This window comes from Malania oleifera, chromosome 13, assembly GCF_029873635.1.
Source record: "Malania oleifera isolate guangnan ecotype guangnan chromosome 13, ASM2987363v1, whole genome shotgun sequence".
Taxonomy (NCBI): Eukaryota; Viridiplantae; Streptophyta; class Magnoliopsida; order Santalales; family Ximeniaceae; genus Malania; species Malania oleifera.
In genome coordinates, this window is record NC_080429.1 from 16,328,649 (window position 1) to 16,338,237 (window position 9,589).

Sequence of the window (9,589 nt, forward strand, 5' to 3'; positions counted from 1 at the left end):
TGTTTCAGCAGGCAACAGAGTGAATCGTCAGTTGTGAGATTTGTTGAAAACTATGCAGGGGGCTTTGGTGATATAAGGATTGCAGTAGTGTTTGTTTACTGTTGTTGGAAGGTTTTGTTGGATGCCTAGGGTGAAGTCTTCAGGTGATGAATCTACAACTGCATCGGGGATGATGGTAGAAGCTGAAACTGAAATCGATAAGTTCAAGTGGTATTGCTTGGACTTGGTATTTGTCTCCAAGTGTTAGAATGGAGACATAACCCAGCCGAGAAATTCAAGTTCAAGGTGGAGCAGTTCATATGTTTTTCAATATTCTCCTAAGGGTGCGTATAATCACCAAGGTGAAGATTGTTGTTTATGGTGCGACTCTTATACTTGAAGTTTCATAAATAAGAGAAAGAAGAAGAACATGGAGGGGTTGCACAGCAAGGACTCGTCATCGAGTGCCCTAAGCTCGTTGACGAGTAGATACGAAGAGCAAGAATTTCTCAAAATTGAAGACTCGTCGACGAGAGTATGGACACGTCAACGAGTTGTCTTCTTCGTATCATCGACGAATCCTTGTACTCGTCAACGAGTGTCGCTTGGGCTACGAGGAGAAATTCAAAATTTGAATTTGGATGTTATGGTAGTTGGGTATTTGGAGGGAAACCTTTGAGAAACTTTTATTTATGTACTTCTGAATGTATTTTGTATATAGAGAATTTTATAAGACTAGTGTATTGTTGTTTTTTACATTATAGTGAATATTGAGCATCATTTGCTTTATTCTTATGTGATAAATTGTTGTTTCTCATCCATATTGGTTGTGTGTTATTGAGGCTTGGTGATTTGTTGCGAATTTACATCTTCCGCTGTGTGTGTGTGTGTGTCCTATACTCAATTCAAATCACAATACAATTTTAAAGGGAATCTTAATTGGGAGGTTTTTATAATATTCACTAGTGCAATTTATTAGTTAGAACAAGATGAGTTCAAATGACCAAAAATGAATACCACTAATGATACTTATTCTTGAAATATAATTTAAAAATTAATATTCCAAATTACGCTTATTCTTAAACTATAAATATAGTAAATATATGATTACGAGCAACCCTACATTTGAATTTATATAAACTTAAATAACATATAAAGTTATATTAAAATTTGTTTACATTCACCCAAATCCACAAATCCAATTCTAAAACTTGAAATGATAATCCAATTATATTAAAATGTAAATTCAATCTTACAACAAGTCAAATCAAGAAGTTTTTAGGAATGACATACGTTTATTTCTATATTAAAAAAAAAAATGATGCGCAACCCAAACAAAGCCATTATTCCTGCTCCCTTGTTGGCCATCGTCCATTACCAAGATCTCTTCACAGTCACCACAATGACATTGATGATAGCCCACAGCACAGAGAAGAAGTAGAATCATTCCTCTCTCTCTTTTTTTTTTTCTTTTTTTTGGGGGGGGGGGGGGTGTCTAGAAATATGTGGCCTAAATCATGATGCTTGTGTGATGAAGTTTTTCAGAATTCCAAACAAAGTTCTAGCTTTCTCAGGGACCATTACCTCAATCCCGTGATGATCTCCCTCCACAAAATGTGCCACCACCTCCACCCCCTCCCCCTCCATCATCTCCGCCGCTTCCTTCTGCCGGTCGACCAAGGGGTCGCCGTCGCACCCCGTCACCAAGACCCCCCACCCCAGCCGCTTTATCCCATCAAGCTGCCCCCGCCCCTTCGCAGCTGTCGGATTGCAATACTCGTGGTCGCGGTCAACCCCAATCGGCAGCGACAGCTCCCACAACAGATCAGTGACGCTCAGCGGCAATATCGGATCGTTGACCAGCCTCATCTCTGACCCGGTCCTCTTAGACCCACCAAAAAACGGGTGGTGCAATATCAGCCCTCTGATCTTCACCGGTTCAAGATCAACGTCCGTCGACGCCGCGCGCAGCCCTGCATGGTACGCCATGTTCCCCCCTGCACTTGAACCCATAAGAAAACAGTTAGACAAGTCGGTGAACTCGCTCACCCACTCGTCGTCGGCGCGTTTCAGCCACTGCAAGGCCTCGACGGCGTCCTCGTACGCGGCCGGGAGCCGGTGCTCCGGCGCGAGACGGTAATCGACTGAGACGATCGCAGCGGCGAGGTGGACGGCCATTTCGGAGCAGAAGTCGTGGGTGAGAGCGGAGGCGGCGCTGTAGATGATGAAGCCGCCGCCATGGTAGTAGACGACGACGGGGAGCTTCACGGCGGAGGAGAAGGTTACCGGTGGCTGCCGGGGAATGTATAGACGGAGCCAAGTTCCGAGTTGCGAGTTGAGTTGGACGTCTTTGATGAGAAGTGGGCCGGAGCCGTCGTGATCGGACGGTGCTGGAGCGTCGGGGAAGTGGGGGCGCTTGATGGTGCCGTCGGAGTTGCGGACGATCTGGAGGCGGTCGTAAGGATCGACGGTGCAACACGGCGGCGCATTTTGAGGATTTGTCATAATGTTTAATTTTGGGTTGTGTGGACTGTAGATGGAGTGAGCTGTGGCTAATGGGGGTGTTATTATCTGTGGCCATGCCAACTCATGGCTATTTAATATAAAAATACAACATATTAATATAAAGAGCATGTATTTGAGGTGGTTGATTTCTCATTCTACATTTTACCTTTTGCTACTCTTGTGAATAGTACAAAATTTCTAAACTTAAGGATGTGAAATAAAAGAGTCTTTTTTTTTTTTTCATTTTTTATGATAGAAAGAGATGAATGTATAATTTGTAACTTATTTATTGGAATGTAAGTGAGTTAAGACTATTTGCTAACTGTTTGAGCTTGATTCGTCCCCTAAATCGACTTGATTCTACTCAAATTTGAGCTATTCAAGTATTTTAATGAATTGAGTTCTAGTTCAATAATAATACTCAACTCAAATTTAGAGCTTAATCAAAATTTTAATTTTACTATTTTTATATTATATATGTCATATAATATATATATATTTTATAATTATGCTTAATATTATACGTACATTATATATTTATATATGTATTTAATGCTAATTTAAAATCGAGTCAACCTTAATCGAGTCGAGTTTGGGTTTTATGAACTTGTAGTCGAGTCGACTTCATATTAAACAATTATAAAATCGATCAAGTTCAAGTTGAGTTTCAACCTTAACATTTTCAAGTCTTGTTAAAAATGAGTATTTTACTATGTAGACTCTACTCAACTCAAATATACCCAGTCACCAATTATAAGATCATGTGTTAATACTTAAACTTATACTAGTGAGATTTATGGGTTGTTGTGAACGTCAATCGTGTAGGTTCCACAATATTTTAGTGGGCCCATCCTTCGCTTGTATGGGTTCAAACACTAATATGGCATATTATGATCAATCATGTTATATAACAAGGGCATGTACTGATGACATGAGCCCACGTGGCAACACTTGATTGGATTTTTTAGTGTAGGTATGCTATGCATGAGACTTTCGCCATCTAGTGCCCTAGTCTTAGTTGTGTGGGCAATTACTGTTTGACTGTACTCTTACGCTCCTTCCTCTTCCTAAGAATAAGTTTGGGTATAGCTCTTCTTAACTAGTAGTACTGAAATCAAAGAGAGACTTGATTGATTTTGTATTAGGTGCATAACAAAAGAGATTCTCCATAGAGTGCAAACTTTCAATTTAGATTCAAGCAATAAGAGATATAAGGCATGAAGTGAAGACTTAGAGTACATTTAGCCTAGGAAATAACACTGATGGTAGGGCTTCTTCATCTCTTCTCTCCCCAATGTGAAGATGAAGACGTTAGATGTAAAAGAAAAGGAATCAACTAGTAAGCAAAGTAAAAGGAAAAAAAAAAAAGGGAAAATACAATCCAAGTAGAAGGACCCTTATGGCAGAGCTCAGTTAAGTGCTATCACGTGGGCCCATGTCATTACGGGCCCATAGTTTTGAGCATTTTTCCATCATGATTGGTGAGAAGTTTTACATAGAGAATCGTTGTTTGTAAGTATTTCTCTAAGATGTGGTTGTCACGAGCCAAGCTTGTTCAGGCATTATGCTTGCCTGTGACCGCTTGTCTCATGCGTTTGGGATGAGTAAATACTAGTGTAGGTTTATTTTCGAGTAGTAGTTTCTCCCTATGCCAAAAAAAGCAGCATGACTCCTCATCACTTTGATGTTTCCTAGTATTAGAGTGACAATAAAATAGAAAACTCTTTAAGAGAAGGTGAACATTCATCAACTTATAAAACTCACTAGTAATTGTCAACGTGTTTAACCTACTTGCCTCCCTCACTAGACATGTCATGTTAATAGAAGTGTTGTTAGTGAATTACGTTGCTTCAATGTTTATTGCTTATATGCCACCGCTTTCGTAACTTGCTTATTGTTTCGGCTTATGTTTGATTAAATGACAATGAAAGTGCTTTTTGGATGAATTGTGGTAAACAATAGACTGGCTAGTTAAACAAGAGCGTTTTAGCTAGCGTCGTATAATCCTTTCACAAAGGTATGAAATACTCGGTCGGTGACACTAAAAGGGTCATCTCAAGATTCTCAACTATTATGAGTTGTTTACTCTATAAGATAGAACGAAAAGGAATTGCTCTTTATAATTTATATATTTGACATATAATTTTTTATTTAATTTCTACACACCAAAAACTAGGTTATTGATTTGAGATTTTATGTTGGATGTTTCAAGTTTTAATTTTTTTATAATATGGGAAGGAAAATATGATAAAATATGGATCATTCTATTACAATGATTTAGGCCCACCGAGCTTTCGATGGGTTAAAAAAATTCTGTTTTAAAAAAATATTTCAACTGTTAAGAGTTTGAAATTCTGATGTTAGATGTACTTGATCCAAATATTGAAGGATTAAGAAGACACATTAAGTATTGAAAGATGTGTTGTTATAATTCAGGTATAAGGGACATTTAATATTTAAATAAATCAGAGATAAAAAAACAAGTAAATGAATAAGGTAAAGAAAAAGAATAGGAAGGAGGGAGGTACCTAATTTTGTCTAACATAACAATAGAGAGATGACATTTTCTAATTTAAATTATAAAGTGAAGGAGAAAGGGGAGCATATTGTGGAAATCTTTGAAAGGGACAAAATCAAAAGGGCAATTGACCTTTCAAAGTACGTGAGAGCTGTAGCTTTTCCGAAGACCATATGACATATATATATATATATAACATTAAACACAAGACTGCTATTTTATCGGGATATAAAAAAGAGAATGAAATATACGACTTTTCACCTTCATAGTATGAAAAATTATTACTATAGTTTGAACGCTAACTTTGATGTATGACCTTTATCATTAATTCAAAGTTCATCCAGCTCACCCTAATTTATTTCAAACAGTATTAGTATTAATTTTTAGTTAATTAATATACATATTTTAAAAATAAAATACCTTTTTTGTCAAATTTGAATAATTATATTGATTAAGTATTTGGTCAATTTATTCTTTTGTAATTTGGATTGGGTAATAAATGTAATACAATTTCTCCTTAATACAAGAGAGTCAATTTGTAAATAATTTAGACATCAAATTACTTTATTGACATATAATTAAAATAAATGTAAATTATAGAAAAATAGAAGAAAGTTAGAAAAATTGATAAATCGGGATTTAAATTTTAATCCACTAAAAAGGGAAAATACAAGAATGGAATAGGGATTATTGTTGACAAAAACTTAAAAGATAGCCTCGTTGATGTCAATACCGTAGGTGAAAGAATTATAAAAATTAAGATGGTATGAAACCAAGAGATAATAAATATCATTAGTGTTTATGCTCCTCAAGTAAACTTAGTAGAAAATCTTAAAAGAAAATTTTGGAAAGATATGGATAGTATTATTGTACAAGGTATAACAAGGACAGAGAAACTATTCATAGAAGGAGATATGAATGGACACGTTGGAAAAAAAAATAAAGGTTATGAGAGGATACATAGAGTATATGGACATGGAGACAAAAATGACCCCGGAGATGATCTTAGACCTCGCCATGTCATATGATGTTATTACAACGATATTTTCTTTAAGAAGAGAGAATAACACATAATAACCTTTAAAAGTGGACAAAATAAAAGTCAAATAATTTTTTTTTTTTTTCTTAACTAAGAGGGCAAATCGTTTATCAAGTAAGGATTGTAAAGTTATTCCATGTAAAAGCCTAATTACACAACATAGAGTCTTAGTGTTAGATATATGTGTTAAAAAAATGGAAGAGAATAGATAAAATAAACCAATGTAAGAGGACTAGGTGGTGGAACCTAAAGAGAGGAAATATAATAAAATTTAAAAATAAAATTATCCAAAATGGGGATTGGACTAAGGATGTGATAGATATAAATACTCTTTTGAGTAGATTAGCTAGCTCTATTAAAAGATAGTAAAAGAAATTTTAGGTGAACCAAGGGAAAAATTCTCGAATAGTAAAGAAAGTTGGTGGTGGGATAAAGATGTCCAAAAATTCATAAAGATAAAAAGAATTTAGTATAAAACGTGACATAAATATTGAAAAGTATCAAGATGCGAGAAAAGATATAAAAAAGGTCGTTAATGAAGCTAAACACATATCATTTTGTTGCGGGGTAAAAAAATAGTTGGGATGCTCCTTCGACTCTCGTTGACTTGAAAGAAGAAAAGAACAAAGGCTTGGAGGACCCGGGGTGTACTCCGGGGGATCACTCCGATGCCTAAGTAAGAGGAAGGCTTTTAGGAAGGCTAAATGCAACAGTAGAATAGTGTTATGTGACTTACCTTTGCCTGTACTCTCAATCCCTTCTTATAGGGGCTTGAGTTGACCGCTGGTTGGCTCGAATTTATTGCGTGGGGGCGCGAATTGCTCTCCGGCCATAAGTGCGTGCGCCTATTACTCGGTTTTTAAGGGCGTCGGCGTGAATCTCTCCTCCTCTTCATTAGGTCGGAGCTAATTACTCGTCAGAAAGTCAGACCTGGAGAAAGTATGGGACAGGCGTTGACTTGCCCTTATTAGTGTGATTTATTATGGGCATATCAGTTGTCCCCCCCTCAGTTTCAAATTTCTGGATAGAATTTTGAATGATTATTTGTGTTTGCATCTTTCCATTTAGAAGTTTTAACACTTCCTCGTGTTCTCCTCTTTTTCTCCTTCTTCCTTTTTTTTTTTTTTTTGGGAAGAATAATTGAGCAGCTCGTGCCAACTGTTTGTGCCGAGTTGCTTTGTCCGAACTGTTCGGGCCGAGCTCCTTTGTCCGAGCTCTTTCAAGAAGGACTCGTGCTGAGCTGAGTTTGTCCGAGCTGTTTCTGCCGAGCTGTTCGGGCCGAGCTCTTTGAAGCAGGACTCGTGCCGAGCTATTTCTACCGAGCTGTTCGGACCGAGCTCTTTGAAGCAGGACTCGTGCCGAGCTGTTCGGGCCGAGCTCCTTTGTCCGAGCTCTTTGAAGCAGGACTCGTGCCGAACTATTTCTACCGAGCTGATCGGGCCGAGCTCTTTTGTCCGAGCTCTTTGAAGTAGGACTTGTGCCGAGTTGTTTCTGCTGAGCTGTTCGGGCCGAGCTCTTCGAGGAAGGATTCGTGCCGAGCTGTTCCTACCGAGCTTGTCCGGGCCAGGCTCTGTTTGTCTGAGCTTTTCGAAGAAGGATTCGTGCCGAACTTTTTGAAGAGTGACTCGCGCCAAGCTCTTCATGCCGAGCTCTTGAAGAGTGACTCGTGCCGAGCCGTCTGAGAACGACTCATGCCGAGCTCTTCTCGTCGAGCTCCTAGAAGAGAGACTCGGGCCGAGCTCTTCATGCCGAGCTCTTCGAAGTGAGACTCGGGCGAGCTCTTCATGCCGAGCTCTTCGAAGAGTGACTCGTGCCGAGCTTTCTGAGAATGAGTCGTGCCAAACTCTTCGTGCCGAGCTCTTTGAAGAGAGAATCGGGCCGAGGTGTTTCTTCTGAGCTTTTTGAATAATCAGGCCAAGCTAACCAACCTACTCGGCTGTGTGGCACTACAAATAATGCTCATTGCTTGGGCTTTCCGCGTGATGAGTCGTGCTCATCTGTTGGGTTGTTCTGGCCTTACGAGTCGTGCTCGTCAGTTCGGGCCATCCTTCTGATAAGTCGTGCTCATCTGTTAGTTGGTCTGGCCTCACGAGTCGTGCTCGTCATTTTGGGCCGTCCGCGCGATGAGTCGTGCTCATCTTTTGGGTTGCTCTGGCCTCACGAGTCGTGCTCGTCAGTTCGGGCCATCCTCCTGATGAGACGTGCTCATCTGTTGGTTGGTCTGGCCTCACGAGTCGTGCTCGTCATCTTGGGCCGTTCGCGTGATGAGTCGTGCTCATCTGTTGGGTTGCTTTGGCCTCACGAGTCGTGCTCGTCATTTTGGGCCTTCCACCCGATGAGTCGTGCTCATCTGTTAGGTCGTCATTCGCGTCTATCTCACTTTCCCGAGGCATCGTTGCACGCTTCTGTCCTGCGAGAGATACAAAAAAGCAGGATTTAAAAGCATTCTACCTCAGAAAGTGGCTTGGAGGAAAGCATTATTGATGGCCATCCGTCCAACGTTGTGTCCGAGGCAACTTGGTGTTTCCGAGGTGGCGTTTGTCCTCGGGAAGCCTCGTCTGTGCACTTGTCAGAGATTTTCTGTGCCCTTTGCCTCCCTCGAGACGCAATCCTTCTCGTAAATAAAAATTCTTGAGATTCCCGCCAAGGGGATTCGTGCCCTCCTCTCTATATAAAGGCCAGTGGACTCCTTCATTCCACACTCGTCTTCATTCCAAGAGAACTGCTTCCTTCTCTACTCTCCTCCGTTCCACAAGTCCCTTATTTGGTGCTAGGTATGCTTTCCCTTTCTATAGCATTTTTGTCTTGTTGTTCTTTATGTTCTTCATTATTCTTGCGCTAGTTTTGTATGTTTGATCTTGTCTTGTAAGATTGCCAAGTTGTTTGTGTGAAATTTTACTGTCTTGATCTGTCTTGGCCTCCTTTCTTCTTGATCTTTGCTGTTGCTTGCTCGTTTGACCCTTAGGTTTAAGTAGTGTTTCCTTCAGGCTTGTTTTTTCCTATGGAGACCTCCTCATAGCCATTAAGAGTACCTACAACAGTTCAGAGCGCTCGTTGTGAGCTCACCTCTTCCGACCTGCAAAATGTTCGTTATTTTTTTGCCATACCATCCAATGTCACTGTTAGGTTACCCACTGCTTCCGAATCAGCCCTTGACCAAAAATCCGAGGAGCTTTGCCTGTATACCGATTATCTAGATTTGGGTCTTAGGCTCCCTTTTTCCTCCTTTGTTTCTAATGTATTGCGTTTTTATCGCATAGCACCATCTCAACTTGTTCCGAACTCTTATCTTTCGCTCACCTGTTTTGCTGTGCTTCTGCTCCGCTTGGGCCATCAGCCTACCGTCCCCCTCTTCAGAAGTTATTTCCAAATGCGATCTCACTCTGCAGAGAAAGAGCTATATTATTTCAACTCTCTACCAGGTTATAAGCTCTTCTCACTAGGCAGTTCTTCCATCCATAACTGGAAGACCCGTTACTTCTTTGCGTCGAGAGAGCTGGATTACACAGGCTCCTTTGTCTGGTCTTCTCCTCTTGATGGTAACATGG

At 40.0% G+C, this 9,589-nt stretch overlaps 1 protein-coding gene across 1 annotated transcript; it reads right to left on the reverse strand.

Moving 5' to 3' along the window:
• Positions 1-1,184: 1,184 nt before the first annotated feature.
• Positions 1,185-2,545, reverse strand: LOC131146399 (carboxylesterase 1-like). The gene has a single exon (XM_058095988.1). The coding sequence runs from the start codon at positions 2,482-2,484 to the stop codon at positions 1,495-1,497; it is 990 nt and encodes a 329-aa protein (XP_057951971.1). The 5' UTR covers positions 2,485-2,545; the 3' UTR covers positions 1,185-1,494.
• Between the last annotated feature and the right edge of the window lie 7,044 nt (positions 2,546-9,589).

Coding starts and splice junctions, on each gene's coding strand:
- LOC131146399 (XM_058095988.1), bottom strand. CDS start 2,484: ATGACAAATCCTCAAAATGCGCCGCCGTGTTGCACCGTCGATCCTTAC.